This window comes from Lissotriton vulgaris, chromosome 5 (genome assembly GCF_964263255.1).
Source record: "Lissotriton vulgaris chromosome 5, aLisVul1.2, whole genome shotgun sequence".
Taxonomy (NCBI): domain Eukaryota; kingdom Metazoa; phylum Chordata; class Amphibia; order Caudata; family Salamandridae; genus Lissotriton; species Lissotriton vulgaris.
In genome coordinates this window covers 355,874,889-355,894,879 of record NC_141693.1, presented here as the reverse complement: position 1 = coordinate 355,894,879, position 19,991 = coordinate 355,874,889, and the positions used below count along the sequence as shown (strand labels likewise).

Sequence of the window (19,991 nt, the reverse complement as noted above, 5' to 3'; positions counted from 1 at the left end):
TTCTCATTTTCAGGAGCACTCATTTATCGCCCGCCTGACTCCCAGTGAGAATCCTTATTTAAACTAATGTTGCAGTTCAGATATCACTTTGATATGCTAATTTTACAATCTTGGGTAATTTAAATTTGCACATGAACAACATTTATTGTACAACACCTAAATATGCTAAGGCGGTACTGGAAGGTGTTGTTAATCTTCCCCCTTTTGTATTAGAACCTACACATAAAGCGGGTCACTCTCTTGATCTTATCTTTTCTAATCTCTCCAACTTTCAAGTTAGTCCTGTGCAAAGAATAATCTGTACTGATCACTTTTTAGTGTCTTTGTTTTTAAGGTGTATTTTAAGTCTGGATCAGGTAATACCACACATAGAACATCAGGGGCTTGAAATATTATCACTGAACCTCCTATCAGATGTTTGCAAGCCATTTTTCCAGCTTTGACTGTTTCGCCAGATACTGATGTAGTCAATTTTAATAATTGGTTACCCAATGCTCTAGATGGATTAAATCAACTGCTCCTTGGTTTACATCTTCTTTAAAGGAATAGAAATGCTTTTACAAACCACGGGAGGGAAAATAGCCTAAAAGCGATAACATTGAAAACAAGCTTATCTCGATTTTGAGAAATTATTGTAAATCTATGCGCAGGGGGCAACATATATATTTCTCTTTGCAGATCTCAACGGCTTCCAATACATCGCGTAAACTTTCAAAAATCGTTTATTTATTTCTATCTCCCGGGGCTCTAGAAAATAAAGTTACTCCTTAATTGGAATTGTGTGATAATGTGTCCAATTTTTTTTATAAGATGCAAATTAGTCACATTTTACAGAATAAGGTTTCTTGGCATACTCTAACTCTGAGAACGATTCCAGCCGTATTTTAGCGACTTCCAATGATCTATCTGTGGAACAATTACCTAAGAAGTTAATAAATGCAAATCAGGATCTCCATTAGATCCTTGTCTCCCTTGTATGTTGAGATCAGTATGGGCATCAATCATTAATATTATAAGGAATCTTTTTAATAATTCGCTAAAACTGCTATAGTGCAGAGGAGCTGGAAACAAATGCTACTTCTTCCTTTATCGAATAAGTCCTTAGCAGACACCACCATACTGAGCAATTTTAGACCCATTTCACTCTTGCGGGCATTTGTCGCGATTTTAGAAAAAATTGTTAATCAACATGTGTCCGCCTTTCTAGAATTAAATAACCTTTTATAGTACTCCCAATAAAGATTTCACTTTGATTACAGTATTGATTCCGCCCTTATGAGCAATTTGGACCATGGTAGTTCAGCAGTGGGACTTCTGTTGCACTTATCAGCAGCGTTCGATACTGTCTGCTAGATAGATTTCAGGAGTTTGGGAATTCAGGTACATGCTTTTGCCTGGTTAACCCCTTCGGTGCTCATGACGGAACGGTTCCGTCATGAGTGTCGGTTGGCCTGTGCTCATGACTGAACCGTTCCGTCATGCGTCCATAGGTTCTTTAGAACCTTCAGCACCGCAGCGGAATTCGTGCAGCACTAAAGGAGTTAAAATCCTACGTGGAGGAAAGAACTCTAGCAGTTCACTCCTTTCATGTCCGCTGCCAAATCACGCCACTATGGGGTCCTTCTTGGAGCTGCTGTTAGCTCCACATTATTTCATATCTATTTGAAACCATTGGCCAAGCTGATTGATTCCTGGGGTCTGAAAGTGATTTTTTTATATGGATGATACCAAACTGCTTCTGTTATTTCTGGAAGACAGTTGTGATGCTTTGACAATCTTTAAACAGTACCTAAGTGATGTATCAAAGTGGATGGCAATGAATTGTCTCAAACTAAATTCAGAAAAGATAAAAATTTAATTTTCTTTGTAACAAAAAGCTCTCCTGAAGTTAAGTGGTGGCCTGATGTATTAGGACCATGGGCCTATACCAACGCTCTCTTCTGTTGCAAGACATCTGGGCTGCAAGAAATCTAGGCATAACATTTAATAGATTAATTCTTTGCACCCCAACTTCAAAATCTATCATCGGCCTGTTTCATGAAACTCCAATCACAAACAAGTGCTTCACCTGGTTCTGGATAATACACAGAACGGAAGGGCATTCTCCACTCTGTAGTCCCATCGAGGTTGGACTACACCAACATCATGTGTTTGAGACTTCCAGCGTATAAAATGCTGCAGCTAGACTAATTTTGATAATACAATTGGTTACCTCTCACTTTAAACAGCTGCACTGGCTACTGGTGCCTAAACGTATTGAATTCAAGGCATTCGTCCTTGCTTATAGAGGTTTCCAACTATCACTTAAGGTCACTCGGATCTAACCATCATCTGCTGCTACAGGGCCCAAAACATTTTAAAGCCAGAAAGGGTGGCAGATTTTTACATTTTTCTCGCATTAAAACATTGGAATAATCTTCAATTAGCCTTGCAGAAGGCTCCTACAATATCAGTGTTCAGAAAGGAATTAAAAACCTTTCTTTTTCATTAAGCTCCTTACTTAATTCTCTGCAGCCAGGTTACGAACTATGCTGAGTGCCGGGAAGCTTCCCGGAAGCAGCTGTGTGCTTTACAAGTGGTTCATTTTTATTAATATTATTGTTACCCAAAAATGTATTTGGAGTTGTAAAGCTCTACAAGGAGCAGCAGACCATCTACACCACCTCCTCAAGCAACTGAAATTCCCAGCGCTTCGTAGAACATTCAAAAACATTTATTCTGCTGCGTCACCACTACATGGAGCACACATCACTCCCAGAGCATGCCTCAATTAAAGTACAGGAAAGAAACAAATGTAGCATTACACAGCCATAACACACAGGTTTCATTGTGGCTTGACAATCAGGAAACGTTGCAAAGAACAAGCACTAGACCATGGAAAGGACCTACACAGCACACACTATGTAAAGCCCATCCTCCGCAGATGTGACCGTCACGAGCCTACTTAGAATATATCTCACTTAAAATGTATTTCCTAAGAATGGAACCAGTATTCAATGAAACCATATAAAATCCCAGAACCTTCCTGTTGCAGCTCTACAGCATTTAATGCTGTGTCCTGGCACGGTCAGTAGTCACTGAGTATCCAGGTTAGTACTGACACCTGCCCGGAGTTCCAGGGCCATCAATACTAATGCTCTCCGATTGGATAACCAAGATTTTCACTTTAGACATCACTTGTCTAGGGATTGTCGAAGGTGTGCTGTCAAGGCTGCTCTCTAGGTAGGAGTTAGACACTCTGCCTCATACAGTGAAATAGCCGTGTTGATATCCAATTGGTGCTGAAACTTAAGATAAAAACAAGCCCTTCATTCAAAAGAATATTGAAAAAGCAGAAATAAAATGAAATATTATAGTATTGGCCATGTCCTAAATGGCGAGAGAACGGTTGCAGATTCATTTCGGACATGTATTTTAGAGGGTAACACTTTTTCATACAGTGGAAACTAAAGTATAAACTTGATAAATCTGTGCACCTGCATTTCTCCTAATTATAGCACTGGGTAAGGTATCCTATATTAAAGTAGGCAGCCATAGGGAAAACTGCCTTTGAGCTAAGCTTTATCACTCCAGCCCACCAATGGGGACAGCTTTAAAATTTACAGTCTTCTTGAAATCCACATCCTCTTTCCTTGGGTCCCCCAAAAATAAATAAGTAACTTAGAAAAACAAAATCCCTCTTTAAAAGAGTGAGAGGCATTTTGGCAAGATGTGCTTAAAAGTTCTAGGTGTCTGAGAAGCAGGCTACATATGTTCCAAAAGGGTATCCCTAATTGGTGCAACCACAGTGGTCCGCTTCACCACAACATCAGCATATCCTTTGTCAAAATCAGCAGGCCTTCACTCTGTCTGACTTCCCTGCTGGCACCCATCTCCCCAAACCCTTTTTTGTGGCTTGTGTCCTCACCCTGGTGTGGCGATGAGAGGAATCACACAAGTGTCCTCCAGCACGCCCACACACTCTTCCTCTACTTTACAAAAAAGTTAAGTTTCAATTGGTGCTGAAGGCTATCTTCAGAGGCTCTTCGGTAAACTAAAACGCTGTCCTTCATAAAAAATAATACGCGGACAAACCAACAGCATCTTCCACAACACCAGCACCACCTGAATGGCCATGTCTGCAGGTATGCCACACACAAGACACAACACTAAGATCCTCCCTAGTGACCTAATTTTGTCTCCCTTTCTACAGGGCTTTGAACTTTGGTGGAATTGGAGTCGTCATGGGCCACGAGCTGACACATGCATTTGATGATCAAGGTATGTAAAGTGGTAGGTGTGATAAGACGAGGTGGAGAAAAGTATAGAGGGTCACAAGGGTATCCTACAATAGAATGTTTCTGGGAATTGTGATGTTTGGTATTGTCTCGAAGCGGCATCGCTGACATTTAGGACTGTAGAGCTTAAATATCCTCCAATACATATGCAAGAAAACAATGCAGCGTCATTTTTCCTATCAGTCACCAGCTTTATCAGTGAGCAGTGGTTAACATACGACACTGGAGAATTGAAGAATCACAGAGCAGGACAGTACCTTAGTGTCTTTGTTTGTGCAGGCCTTGGAAAAGTGCACAATGTATGTTCTTATGTGAATTATCACATTGATGTATCCTACCCACAAATTAAAAACACAGATTGAGCCATTTAAGGTGTTAGCTTATAAATAGGCATGTTAGGTGGGCCAGATGGTCCTTGGCTGCAGTCATTATCCCTGAATTTATGCACATTTGCTACTCACTTCCTGCTTCAATGTTTTTTTCCACATATTTTCAAACATTTTACATTGTTTTGATAGGCAATCATTCCATTCAATCTCTGTCATAATTAGGTCTTCAGTTTCAATCAAATTAGAAAAGTATCCTCAATTTTAAAAGTGATGGACTTAAATCAAAGCTCTCACAGTTTCAATGTCCTAAACAGCTTCACTTTAGCATTTACTTGGCAGGGGCCTCTTCCCTGGAGTACACTATATCTAAGGATGCCATTTCCTTTGTTTGCTGTGAACTAGCGCGCCTGAGGAAGAAAGGGTATTTCTGCAACACGTGTGGGTTTGGAAGTAATTGCACAAGACCGAATTGGTGAATGCATGCTGAAGAGTGGGTATGCAGGTTTGAAGTGAGACTATTCTGAGGTTTTATTTTTAAATTTTGTAGGATGTAAGGTCCAGGAAAGCACAACGTGCAGCTCTGTGACTCCAGCCCTAACTTCCAATGAAGATTGGGTAGCTGGAGAATGAAGTCTTCTGGAAGTTTCTATACTGGAAGGGTTCCTCTAGGAGTCTAGCCAGAACTTCTGTGATTACAAGTGTTGGGCAGGCTATAACTGTGTTGCTACGAGGCACGGTTTGGCACATTGCCCCGTGTCCCACTAGTCCAGGTCTCTGTATGCCCCGTCAAGACTGGTGACGGAGATGAACTGACGAGAGACTGAGCTTGTTTGACTCCTATGGAAAGAGTATGTGGGTGACACATGGTCAGGGCCGGACTGGCCATAGCGGGCACCGGGCGTTTCCCCGGTAGGCCGCTAGGGTGGGGGCCGGTTTTGTTACCGGTGGTCGGCAATGTCGGGCCCCCAGTAACAATCGACTGAAACTGGCCGTTGTAAACTGCTCACCTGCACCCCCCTGACCCAAGGGGGGGGGCCAGCTGAGCAGTTTGCCAGGGCCGGTTTCTGTTTTCAGTCCGGCCCTGCACATGGTACTGCAGGCCTACCAAACAAAGCTGGTCACTATTGGTTTGGTGGGGGTATACACATTCTCTGTCACATTGGTTGGGGTACCTCATTGGATTTAGCACTCCGCTAGAATCTAGATCCTAGCTCTCCAGAAAATGATGAGGACTCAGTTAGGGGTTTGCGTCCCTTGCCCGGTTCCTGGCAGACCCTTTGGGAGAGGCAGTCTCTGCACCCATTGGCTTGACATTTTTTGCATCATGCACTTATTAGTCTGCTCACAAGGACTGGTGAGTGAAATCCCTTGAATATGAGTGGTTTGTGGATATACCCAGTCCTGGTGTGCAGCCCCAGTATGGATATTTACTTTGTGAGAGCAAGAGGCCTTTATGGTCATTCATAAGTGTTCTCTGTGAGTGATATTTTATTGCACCAATGATGCCGAATGGCTGTGGGGTGTTAGTTATCACATATTCTAGTTTGGCATTTCCATATGGTGAGGTTAGACCACCGCATTAGGGCGCTGCGTAATGGTGGTGCAGAATTATCTAAAACAAAAGTTCTTCAGTTGAACAAATACTATTTTCACTGGAGCACAAAAAAATCCTTGTGTAATTCATGCATACATTCAATATAGTAACAATGAGTCTGTGCATTGAGCCTCTCGGTATTAGTGATAATTTAAAGACTAGTTTGGCCAGCGTCACCTATTTTGGAGTTCTTATTACCATGTATTTTATGTATTACGGCTCCTTGGACCCTAGAACAAGGCAGAGGCACGTGTGTACACAAAGGGGCGAAATCTCAACCTACCCTCATTTCCAACCTATTGGTGTATCCGAGGGTTCCTCTCACTTTAAAGCCATTTCAAGGAATGATCTTATTCAGTGAACCATGGATGGGCATTTGTAATACAATTTGTTAAGGAGGTATAGGTAGGGCAACAAAAAGTGATGTCAATTCCACCTAACAAGTCATAATCAGGTATGCTGATAGTCCCTTCGGGAGTGGGTGTCTCTGGACAGAGGTTGACTTGAAAGCAATAAAGTTCTGGGAGTTAGACTGGTCGGGGAGAGGGGGGTTTCAGTCAATTTACAGGATCATTTGGCACTAGGAGGGCACTATGGATCCTAAATTGGTTATCTAGTCTGTTTTTCTGTCTCTTACTATTTTTATTAGATAATGGGATTATGCATCCACATTGTTTGCTGTTATGGCTGTTCTGGTTTGTGGTTTTCTGACTTTTTGGACATCTTGACCTATACCATGAAACTTGACTTTGAAATGTTTCTCTGTCGTGGGTGTTCTGCTGCAGGTCGGGAGTATGATAAAGATGGGAACCTCCGTCCCTGGTGGAAGAATTCCTCAGTGGAGGCATTCAAGAAGCAAACTGAGTGCATGACCAAGCAGTACAGCAACTACAAAGTTAATGGCGAGGCAGTGAATGGCAAGCACACCCTAGGGGAGAACATCGCTGACAACGGAGGACTTAAGGCAGCATACAGGGTAAGAACTGGTGACTGGCAGAGCTGTGGAGTCAAGAAGCACAAATAAAGAATTGTAGATTATCAAGCATATGTGTAATTTTACTAAATTAACTTAAAAGTGCATTCCATCAGTTATTTTAATTAGAAAGCCATCATTGGGGTGTCGGAGCCCACATCCCCAGAATGAGGTTAATTTGCAAATGAGCGCTTTAAATATGTATAGGAGGAGAGGACGCCAAACCTACAATAGGGCAGCGCAAGGGGAGAAAAGATTCTAAAGATTGCAATCATGACCAGGAGTTTTCAGGTGTATGTGTTGGGTCACATGTGGAGGGACATGGCACCAAATGGTTGACTCGACAGCAACATAAAGAGTGAAGTGACTAAAAGAGACCACTCCAGTCCTAGATTGCGGGATAATGCACAGCGTGTGAATCCAGAGTATTATTTTAGTTGGAAAACTACTACGAGTAAATTTCCATTTTGTTATTTCACCACCTCTTTCCTGCATGAAGCTCGCACGTTGTAGAGCACATTCCTCTGAGATTTTGTTACCAGATTTACAGGTGATGGCTCCTCTTGGATGTAGGGATAAAATGTGTTGAAACCCTTGGGGGTGTAAGTGTTGTTGCACCAACATTAGATGTTGCCCTGACAGCCTTACAAAAAATACAAATAGGTGAAACACTTTCTGCCTGAGTTCTATTCTCACCATAGAGGTTTTGTGAGCTTTAGACAATTGCTCACTTGTCTGATGCAGAACTGCCACTGAAGAAATGGCCTTCGTCAGGTCATCGCCCCACCTCAAGGTAAACCAATGCAGTGATCCGATGGGTTGATATGACTTTAACCACAAATGTGGCAAGTTAAATATAAAATGGTTTACCTTGATTTCTTGTTTCCGTGTTGCCTTTTTGGGATCACATGTGTGCTCTGCCACAATTACATTATACAAGACTAAATTGGCTTAAACCACACTACAGCGAATTAAACCTGAAGTGCGCTAAAGGATGGAAAGACAAAAACTCCAACTTGCTGGGACATCTGAACTTGAAAAAGGGTTGCAGTTCAGCAGACTGAAATAAAGAAAACTGCGAAGAGAGGGGTCAACATTATCTTGGCTATGTAGCAACCACTCTGATCCGGCCTCCTTTAACCTCAGTGAGGGATACACTGTAGCCCCTTAGTCTTTTTTCCACTGGTAGGATCGGAAGTACAAAGTAAGCCCTGCGATGGAGGAAGTTTTTGACCACAACATTGACCAGATCCGGGGCAGTCCATCAGGTCACTTCAGTTCGAGGATACTGGGTACTAAAGCTTGCCGTGGTTCATTGACCAGGATGGGCAGTGTTTCAAACTGTTAGAAGGCCATTGACGTAACAATGAGGAGAACCTAGAAAGACGCCGAATTGACCTTTAATAACACTGGAGGAAATTGGATTACTCTTAGGGAGATTTCAACCACAAGAATTCAGAGAATGTGTATTTGGGAAACATTTGGCATCTCTGGCGGTGACGTTAAAGAAGCAAAGGCAAACAATGCCCCACAGGGAAAACCACTCTGAGCTGGCAAGCTCATCGCAATGTGGATAAGAAGGAGGCCTCAAAGCTGAAAAACAAACAGTTGCTGCCAGTTGAAGGAGGACAGAAGTAAAAAGGGAGCGTACTAGAGCACAATCCAAAGATACTAGTGCAGACAAGCCTTAATACTCTATTTTGACCCGAGCGATGATCGTTATTCGAGGACTGGCAACAAGAAAGATAATCCTCCACCTCACGCGGAATCATAGCGCGACCACAACATCCAAGCTGAAGGAAAGGTTCTCCACACCGAAGGGCGAATGCCGCATCTCAAGCTTAAGGTTTACAGCTCTCTTGCAAAAAAGAATACTTCCTAAATCGGCATTTAATTGATAAGGAGTGGGTCATAACAAGGGGAGAAGAAATGTAATTGATTAACCAGACCAATAGCTAGAACAGGACCATGAATGCACATACTAGGATAAGAATGCATGCATAACAATGCAGGCTGACATTAATTGATGAGCTATGGTAGCGCATCCAATTTACAGACAGATACACCTCTCTGATTCACCTATAAAACAATTGTGGTTTATTCATAAATGCTATTAAACCAGGCATAGTGATTGGCATGTATCAATTAGGTCTGCATGTCTTATGGTTTGTATAAACTATTCAGGTATGATCTTTTTTGTCCGGGAATGTTTTACAAGGCAAGGCAAGCCAAGAGTCCATTCCACTAGGAGGAAAGTGGCATCTGTTTAATGGAAACCTTTCCTCACAAGACTGCAGCCATGTGACTTTAGTGCACACTTTACTCAACACTATTGTATAGATGTACAATCAAGGTGGGATTAAATATACTTCAGCAATTATTTGTATCAACTCACATTTCACGTCCCTCCACCTATTAAGAGTGATACAGCTTTAAAATCAATGCTTAGCATATGCATCTAGAGCTTCTTTGCTGCAAAATAGGTTACTTACCTGGAATAATACTTTACTGCTTATACCTTGAAGATTCACATGTTCACCTCCAGCCACCCTAGTGATGAAGGAGAGTTAATGCAAAAAAAGAAAGATCAGAAAAGGGAATCTGAAGATGACCACTACATGATGGGATATTTTAGGCTTACATTTAACATCATAGGAAGGTCTTTTTGACTTCCTGTGGTCAACACCCACATAGAAACAACTTCTACCTTTATACATAGTTTCTGCAACAAACTACTGAATGACCGAATAATACACCAATTGTGAATTTAGAGGCTCTTCAAGTGTCACAATCTGATTGTCTCTGAAAAAAAGATATGGCAAAAAACATTTAGTTCTGTTTCCACTTATAACTCACTCTTCTAAGACTACGTTGATTCCTATTTTCAGGTGAGGTTGGCTGTCAATGGGGCATCTGCTGGAATTGTGTTGGAGTTGGATAACAGACCTGGGCATTAATTTGTCTGCTTTTACCTTACCACTATTGTTCATGCAGAGAATAATTGTTCTGTGTTCCGACCACTAGAGCTTGACATATTTTTTGTCTTCCCTCACAGGCCTACAAAAATTGGGTCGCAAAGAACGGTGATGAAATGGTGTTACCCAGCCTGGAGCTTTCCAACAACCAGCTTTTTTATGTGGGGTTCGCCCAGGTAAAGCTCCATGTGCCCTCATCTTTGTGCTTTTTGGAGGATTGTAGGGTGGTTATGCCTTTGCGGATGCAGTGTGCTTTATGTAGGTGTAGTTAGTGTTGTGCATATTTTACATTACTAAAGCTTCACCCATTTCATAATTTGAAATTTAGAAAGGGCACCTTGAAAGACAGCACTACAAATCTGTGCTCCGGTTGAGAATCAACATGTTCATAGCATGTGCAGCTGCCTATTCACGTGCGCTGCATACTCCTGTCATCTAGATTTTTGCCCAGATGTTTGCAACTTGTTGTTCTTTGAAGAAGTTAGTTACAAAACCTGTTGTGACTCCACCTTTGGTCTGCAATGCTGCACCACCAGCCCATGGGCTCCAATTCTGATTTTCTTCTGCCATTGGGTTCAGATGTTGTGGGGTTCAGATGTTGTGGAACATATTGTTCCAGGAGCAAAATTCCCTAACCGTTTTCTATGTACAACTAGTCCTTTGAGCCCTGTGATGATAACATTACTGCACCGACAAGAGATTCCCCTTTCAATGCTGGGGTTTTGAACCCAAGGGTCACCAACTTAGTCCTCGACACACAGCACCACCTGCCTCTAGGACTTAATGAATCTTGAGTCTTCTCGTTGTCCTTTGGAGAATGCACTTTAGTCTATGGTATGGAACATAACCAACTCCAATTCTGCCCTAGGTGAAACACTAAACATAGCTGGAGGGACCAGCCTGATGTCTGTAATTTGGGTCTCACTAGAACAAGATCATACGGAGACCTTCTGTGACCCTGTCATGCCTTCTGCAGCAAGAAGAGACTCTTGGGTACTGGAGTGAAAGGCAAAGGGCCTACCACAAGATGCAGTGACAAGCTTCATTGGAAACGCCCAATATGCCACTACCGAGGAGGAAGAGGCCTGGGTCTTTGTCATTCCAGCAGCGTAGGGAGGAGGGAGTCTGGGGGCCATCTTCTCAGGCGCTTTTGAGGCAGAGGATGAGTTGTAGGAGCTTGCAGTGCTACAGTTGCCAGCCCTGGGCCCAATGACCAGATTATCGCCCAGTGCCTCTTCAGTGTCTCAGGTGCCACCTCAAGGTCTGTCTCAAGCCGCAAAAATGCTCAGACAGAGGCAGAGTCGCCCTGCTGTGGAAGTTAGACTTCGAGCCCTAAGTAAAACCAAAACCAGCAAAAACTTGTCTTCGGCTCCCCTGACTGAACCCCCTTGCGGCCCTCCTAACCCCCCAACCCGGATCCTCTCCACCCCATTGCCTCCTCCCTGCCTCATGAGACTGGTCCAAAGCCAACAAAATCCCCATTTGCCGGCTCCGAACCATGTTCAAGTTTGATACAGCTTTGACCTCCAGGCCCTGAAAAGGTACACCTTGAGCCAAAATTGATGCCTAAAGCCGAACCGCCTCTGGCATTGAACTAGTGTGGAAGCTGTCCCTTGAGACTCCACAAATAGATCCATCTTCAAGAAGCTGTCCCGAGTCCTCTATGCAAAACAGAAAAACTACCAAACCTCCAACTCCATGGCTTATCCAGGCAACGACACCTTGAGGCCACCCCCTTCTAAAACGGTCAGTGACTAAGCCACCAGTCCCCCTTCCCCCACTACCATTTCTAGGGCACGAGTAGCCGTAGGGGGTGGCGGGGGGGGGGGGAATGTCTCCACACGGGTGGACGGCGTTCCCCCACTTCTTTCACAGGGTGGATGCCGTCCACCCTGCCAAGAAGTTGGGCCCCGCTAAAAAAAATGCTTAATACGTCCCGGTGTAACTTCCAAACACTGGGACACATTCAGCAGCGCCTGCACGTTGTTGTCTGCTGATCACAACAACGTGCAGGCTGGGACGTGGCTCTCTTATTTCAAACATATGCTGGGATACTCTGCCATAACAAAGACTGAGTCTCGGGTGTCATCAAGCTTCCTTGTGTTGGAGTTTCCTGGCTGGCAGCAGTCAGGAGCCTCACACCTGATGCAAATGAAGCAGAGGGGAAGCAAAGGCTTCCTTAGCACCTCACACATACTTAGTGGAGGCAAATTTTCACTTTGTTTAGGCTCTGTTTAGGAGATTTGCATGCACTGTTAGAACTTCAGATGTGTTGATCTTTCCCAGTATTTGCACAAAATAAATTGCATTTATATACGCTTATTGCCCTTGAGGGGGCGTTGTAGTAATTTAAATATCACTATTTCTTTTAAAGCACTATGGCTATAGAAAGCTTAGTTTTGGCAAAAGGTAACATTATTTTATTGGTAGCGTACATAAGTGTGAATCTTCTGCCGAAATCAGAAGGGTTTACAAGTATACTCGAAATGTGCTCATGATACACCTGCTAAACATATATGTGAGGGCTTAAGATCTGATATCACTTCTTGTGATGCCAGTTCCTGTGATGTTGCGCGCCGTGATGTCTATTGCATACTGATTAACTAGGTTAGTTCACCCCCCCCCCCTTCTTTACTTCTTTTTAGGTCTCGCCTGCGTGGGCTGCGCACATGCGCAGTCTCACTGGCGAGATTTTGTGTTTTAGGGCTTTCATGTATGGGGCTTTAAGCCTCGCCCCTCTTTCCCACTGGCCGGCGTCACCATTTATGCTAAACAGTGGCCAGCCATTGGGAAAAAGCTTTCTGTGACGTGGACTTTTCTCTTTGTCAGACGCCCCACTTGAATGGGCTTGTCTGACTTCCTCCCATCGCAAAAGTTTTGTTCTCTTTATGGGGCCATGTGTTTCAAACCCATGGCCCCATAAAGACAAGCTCCGCCTCATGTTTATTTTTGCATCTCACTTTCACTTTAAGTGAAAGCGAGATGCAAAAATAAACCATGGCTGCATGGTTGTTACATGTAGTCCATCACAACATGCGTAGTGCCAAGTGTCCGCCTGTGAACTTAGCCGACGTTGCAAATAGCATCACTTTGCATTTTGGGGTTTATAGTTGCGTTTCACTCATTAGCCATGTCCCCAAAAATACCTACCATGCTTAGTACTGTTAGTTAAATGAGGAGTGCCTGATTGTGTCACGCATTAAAAAGGGACCTACCGCCTCTAGTTAAGAATACAGATTACCCGTCGTAGCACTGGCAGTGTCCTTCTAGAGCAGCTATTTAAGTCAAAACATTCATGCAAGGCACTTGTGCACTGCGCAATAATAGTGCTACTTTGTTTTAGATAGCGCGTTATGCTGCAGTTTCTGTACTTTGTAAATTACAAGTGGACAGTAGTGTCACCATTATATATTTCCGTTCTTACGCCACCTCATCACCACATGGCGTGTTTAATGGGTGTAGTTCCACGTGGAGAATATTTTCGACAGCCTTTTCCTTCGGTGAAAGTACCGCAGTTCTTGGTACTCCACGGAATCAATCTGTGTGCTCTGCGGCAATGGTGGCGCTAACCAGGGCTCCCTCACCTGCAACTCCTGCATATGCAGTGGGCCCCTGCGGGACGCTTCTGCATCCAGTGGCAGAGCGAGGATGCTATGGTCCCTTATGCAAGCAAAAAAAACGGGCACATACCCCCTGTTTAAATAGTACAGTACAGATATATATGGGTGCAGAGGGCTCATCTAATCTCTCGGCCCGGTGCTTCTGTACTTGCTGCGCTATCAATAGCTACGCCTCTGCCTTCACTTATGGCTGGCGAGCTGCGATACGGGAGGCAGGAGTCGTACTAGTACATAAAGCTGCAGTAACTTTACTTGTAGCATGACTCTTACACTATATCTTCTAATGTTTACAATTTCCTAGCTTTCTCGTGCAGTATGTGCCAGTAGCTGAGTTAGATCTGTGTAATTCGGGGTCCCTCGTATACACAGTGCTCCTTGCCTCCTAGAACAACGTTTGCACCGCTGTGTAATTTGTATCTGAAAGAAACAGGTTAATATTAGATTCCTCACCTTAGAATATCCCCAGGCGTCAGACTGGATCTGGAAACCTTCGCGTAGCAGTAGCCTTGCGCGTCAGTTGGGAGTCGTCTGCGGCTCCGCGTTAGGCGTCGTTGGCGCCCGGATGACGTCGCCGGAGTAATTAGACGCCGCCCTCGCATGCTGACGTCAGTTTTTCTTTTTTCCGCGCCAGCAAGCACCGATCCGGAAAAAGTGGTACCCTTAGTCAATTTTTGACTAAACTTTTTCGATAATTTTTGGTCATTTTTCGAAGTCTATCGACTCAGACGGTGCCAGTACGGATGCCCGGGTTTCTGTTACTGACCCCCATCGCCAGTGCCTTCACAGTCTGGGTCCCGACCACGACGACAAGTCCTGCTCCGACTGCCGGGCCCTGATGTCCAAAGCTAGAAGGGAGCGGTCCCGCAAGCGACTCAAGCTCCAGCTGTCGGCCCCGCGCCGCTCGAGGTCCCGGACAGCAAGGATTTAAAAAAGGGGGTGGTGATGAACAGAGTGTCTGAATTAAGCAGACCACTCTTACCCAGTCAAGAGATCAGGGCTGATTCCATCACCGTTATTTAGCTCACTGCATCACCCCAGTTCAGAACCTGGCTATATGCAAATTAGTCTGACCCAGTGCCTCATGGGAACAGGGCAGACCAAACTACCAAGCCAATTCTTCACCGGAAAGGAGACAAGCTTCCGGGGACCGGTTTCTGGCATTTCAGCCGTCGTCGGCCCGGCTTGCTTGAAAGCTGGTGGTGCAGTGAGCAAGGGAAGCTCGTTTCCTTCCCAGTATAAGAATTGGCTTGGTAGTTTGGTCTGCCCTGTTCCCATGATGCACTGGGCCAGGGACAGACTAATTTGCATGTAGCCAGGTTCTGAGCTGGGATGGTGCAGTGAGCTAAAAAACGGTGATGGATCAAGCCCTGATCTTTGGACTGGGTAGGAGTGGTCTGCTTAATTCAGACACTCTGTCCATCACCACCCCCTTTTCTAAATCGTTTTTGTCCACCATAAGCGTGGAAGGGTATACTCAGATGTGAGTCCCTTGCTCACTGCACCATCAGGATTCAAGCAAGCCGGGCCGAAGACGGCTGTAATGCCAGAAACCGGTCCCCGGAAGCTTGTTTCCTTCCCAGTATAAGAATTGGCTTGGTAGTTTGGTCTGCCCTGTTCCCATGATGCACTGGGCCAGGGACAGACTAACTTGCATGTGGCCAGGTTCTGAGCTGGGATGGTGCAGTGAGCTAAAAAAACGGTGATGGATCAAGCCCTGATCTTTGGACTGGGTAGGAGTGGTCTGCTTAATTCAGATACTCTGTCCATCACCACCCCCTTTTCTGAACCGAAAGGAGGTCGCTGGGTCAGTCATCATAGCTCCGGGAGTCGTCACCTGTCTAAGGGGTCGAAGTCCTCCTGTAAGACGCACAAGAAGTCGAACAGGCGTCATCGCTCTTCCGACTCCCACCCACCACCCCCCGACACTCGGAAGACGCGCGGCGGGGGTTTGGGCAACACCGCCCACGCGGCTCCATCGGAGCCTCGGGTTCCATGGCGCCTTCGGGCCCAGCGGACCGACTGGGGGCCCCAGCGGGTCGGGTGCTTCGGCCCCGACGCCGTTGGGTGCTCCGGTCCAGACGCCGCCAGCGACTTCGGTCCCGGCGCCGCAGGTCCCCGTTGGATCCAGATCCGGGTCGTCGCCGGTCGACCTTACGACCTTGCTGACGCCGCTCCCCAGGGTGTCGCCGCCGTCCCCGATCCCAACCTCGATTTGGGTCCGGCGCTGCTCGGCGCCGTACTCAACGCCGCTAGGAGATTTCTACTTCTATGACCCAGCCCCATCCTTTGGCCCTGATTTTCAGGAGATGGGTAGCGAGAGGAATTAGGAGGGGTCTAAGGACCCTCTGGCACAGGAGTGCCAGTCTTATCAGGACTGGACAGGTGAACTAGGGGAAGCCAGTGGTCTGGACACCTCGCCAGACACTGGTTTTGTCTCCCCTGCTACTATGGTTACGGAGGAGGGGGCTGCCTATAGTGTGATGCTGACGCGGGCTGCCAAGGCCTTGGGCCTGGTGATCCCCGTTGCGGCCGTGAGGACTAACCTCCTCACTGAGATCCTTAAACTGCAGGCAAGCTCGGCTGAGCCTCTGCTGCAGTTTAATGAGGCCTTGTCTGACGTTCTTCTGGGCACCTGGTCCAAGCCCACTACAGGTCAGCCTGTAGATAGGAACGTGGCCAGACGCCACCGCCCGGCTCCAGGCGACCCTTGCTTCCTGTCCACCCACCCCACCCCGAGAGCCTGGTCATCCAGGCCTCTAACTCCCAGACCGCATTCCAGACTGCTCCCCCCGATCGGGAATCCAAGAGGTATGCGCAGTACGGAAAAAAGGTATTCTCCTCCCTGAGTTTGGGGTTGCGGTCAGTCAACACGGCGTGCCTCTTGGGCCGTTACACGCACTCTGTGGGACACTGTCGCGGACGTGCTGCCACAATGTCCGGAGGAGGCCCAGACCAAACTCGCCCAAGCCCTTGCGGAGGGTCGAGATGTGGCACGGTATTCCATCCGGTGTGGGCTGGATACCACGGACTCACTGGGCAGAGCGATGGCAACGACGGTGGCGATTCGTCGCCACGCCTGGTTGAGGTCCGCCAACTTTTCGGCTGATGTTCAAAACACCCTTATGGACATGCCGTTTGATGGCCGTCACCTCTTTGGCGACAAGGCAGACCATGCGCTTGAGCGCTTTAAGGACTCCAGGGCTACGGCTAAGTCCTTGGGCCTCTCGGCCCCGCGACAGCAATCTGCTGCCTTTCGCTCCTTTCGTGGCCAAGGGAGGGGCGCCCCCACACGTCCTGCCAGCCACAGGCTGCAGACTAACATCCAACGCAGTGGCGGACTTGGAAACCGTGGCGGCGGTCGGGGACAACGGCGAGGCCAGTCCACAGCTACCCCTTCAGCATCCGCCTCAAAACCCTCCTAGTCTGAGCTTTCAGGCCCATGTGAAGCCAGTGGGGGGCAGGGTTCGCCATCACCACCTCCACTGGCGCACTGTCCCATCGGACAGGTGGGTGCTGCAAATCGTCCGAAGGGGCTACTCCCTCCCCTTCGAGGCAACCCCTCTAGCCATGCCACCGCAGTACCACCGCGTGTTGGGGGATCACTTGAAACTTCTACCAGAGGAATTTAACTGCCCTCTTGGCCAAGGGGGCCATAGAGCTCGTTCCTGGGCCAGAAGTAGGGTGTGGTTGTTACTCCCACTACTTTCTGGTACCCAAGAGGGGCAAAGGGGCCTACGCCCTATCTTGGACCTGCGGAACGTCAACGGCTTCCTCCGGAAGGAGAAGTTCAAGATGCTGACATTGGCTCAGGTCTTAGCTGCCCTGGACCCGGGAGACTGGATGGTAGCGTTGGACTTGCAGGACGCTTATTTCCACATCCCCGTTCTGCCGGCCCACCGGCGCTACCTGCGGTTCACGGTAGGCCACGAGCACTTTCAGTTTACCGTGCTCCCCTTCAGCCTTACCAGCGCCCCACGGGTGTTCACGAAGGTGATGGCGGTGGTCGCAGCTCATCTGCGCAGGTTAGGGGTTTCGGTCTTCTCCTACCTCGACGACTTGTTGTTGAAGGCGGGCTCGCCCCAGACAGTCGTCAGCCACCTCCAGACTACGGCCGACCTCCTGCACCAGCTGGGGTTTTCCATCAATGTGCCAAAGTCGCACCTGTGTCCCTCTCAGAAGCTCCTCTTCATCGGAGCGGTTCTCGACTCAACGCAGTTTCGGGTTTATCCTCCCGAACAGCGGGTTCGGGATATTCAGGCTCGGGATATTCAGGCTCTAATTCCGATCTTTCAGCCTTTATCCCGGGTCTCGGTCAGGTTGAAGCTGCGGCTTCCGGGGCTGATGGCCTCCTGCATCCTTCTGGTGCATCACACCAGTTGCAGTGGTGGCTCACGGACCGCGATTGGGTCAGCGGCAGATCCTCTCCCTACTTAGCCAGGGCACGTAGTTGTGATGGACGCGTCCCTCCACGGTTGGGGGGGCCAAATGGGAGAGGCAGAGATCAGAGGCCTCTGGTCTCCGGCGGAGTCACGGCTCCACATCAACCTTCTGGAGCTGTGGGCGATTCGTCTTGCACTGAAGGCATTCCTCCCCTCTGTACGGGGTAGTGTAGTGCAGGTGTTCACGGACAACACCACCGCCATGTGGCACTCCAACAAACCGGGCGTGATGGGGTCGTGGACCCTCTGCCAGGAGGCTCTGCGCCTCTGGCAGTGGCTGGAACATCAGGGCGTGACCCTGGCGGTTCAACACCTGGCAGGTTCTCTGAACGCCAGGACGGACGAACTCAGCCGACGGTGCATGATGGATCATGAATGGCGTCTGAACTCGGACGTAGCGCAAGGCCTCTTTCTGCAGTGGGGAGAGCCTTGGTTAGATCTATTCGCCACCGAAAAGAACGCGCAATGTCATCAGTTATGCGCGTTGGAATTTCCAAGGCGGTACTCGCTCGGAGATGCTTTTCGTCGCGAGTGAAGTTGCAGTCAGTTGTACGCCTTTCCGCCTATACCACTTCTGCCCAGAGTGCTGAAGAAGATAAAGCGCGACCAGCCCAAGTCATCCTTGTGGCTCCGGACTGGGCACGAAGGTACTGGTATCCCGAGCTACTCAGCATGTCAGTAGATCACCCCCCCCCCCCCCCCCCCCCCCCGATTCGTCTGCCTCTTCAGGAGGACCTTCTGTCGCAGCAGCAGGGGAGGGTCCTCCACCCGAACCTGTCCAGTCTCCACCTCCATGCTTGGAGATTGAGCGGCGACAGTTGAGGCCATTTGACTTGCGATTGTAAATTGGTTCTTGAAGGGCATCACTCATATGTTCCCCCCTGTTCCTTTCGTGATGCCCCAGTGGGACTTGAACCTGGTTCTGTTTTACCTGATGTGCGCTCCTTTTTAGCCGCTTCATAACTGTCCTCTCCGTCTTCTTACCCTTAAGACTGCTTCCCTGGTTGCCATCACCTCTGCCAGGAGAGTGAGCGAGCTCCAGGCTCTTTCTTCCAAACCTCCTTTCCTCTCTGTCCATCCGGACAAGGTTGTGTTGCGGACAAGACCCTCTTTCCTCTCCAAGGTAGTCAAAGCCTTCCACATCGGGCAGTCCATCACCTTGCCCACCTTCTATCCGCCTCCACATCCCTCTAAAGAGGAAGAGCGGCTCCACCGTCTGGACCCAAAACGTGCGTTCTCCTACTATCTGGATTGCACACGCCAGTTCCGGGTGGATGACCAACTCTTTGTTGGTTACGCAGGAGCTAAGAAGGGACGGGCGGTGCACAAATGGACCATCTCTCGGTGGGTCGTCTTGTGCATCAAGGCATGCTATTCCTTGGCTAAAATGGAGCCTCCTATTGGGCTGAGGGCCCATTTCACACAGGCCACGGCGGCTACTACTGCCCTGGGCCGGGGAGTCCCCTTGCAGGACATCTGTCGGGCAGCTACGTGGGCCTCGCTGCACACGTTCGCAAGACACTACTGCCTGGACAGCCAAGTCCGGAGTGATGGCTTCTTTGGCCGTTCCGTCCTCCAGGACTTTTAGGTGTGATTATTGGTTTGCAGACCCACCACCGGGGTTGGTATTGCCTGGGTATCTATTCTAAGGTAAGGAATCTAATACTAACCTGTTTCTTTCAGATGCACAAGTTACTTCCTTACCTTCGGTAACCATATATCTGTAAGAAACAGCAGTTAGTATTAGAGTAGTTAGTATTAGATTCCTTACCGCCCCACCCATC

The 19,991-nt window shown here is 47.5% G+C and overlaps 1 protein-coding gene across 2 annotated transcripts in view; it reads left to right on the top strand.

Annotated features, from left to right (window-relative positions):
- The window catches only part of ECE1 (endothelin converting enzyme 1), a 381,652-nt gene that overhangs the window by 352,459 nt on the left and 9,202 nt on the right, over positions 1 to 19,991 (top strand). For both annotated transcript variants that reach the window (XM_086921670.1, XM_086921669.1), the window contains 3 exons: positions 4,193 to 4,260; positions 6,986 to 7,176; positions 10,229 to 10,324. In XM_086921670.1, coding sequence (XP_086777796.1) covers positions 4,193 to 4,260; positions 6,986 to 7,176; positions 10,229 to 10,324 — 355 coding nt within the window. The remainder of the gene's footprint in view (positions 1 to 4,192; positions 4,261 to 6,985; positions 7,177 to 10,228; positions 10,325 to 19,991) is intronic.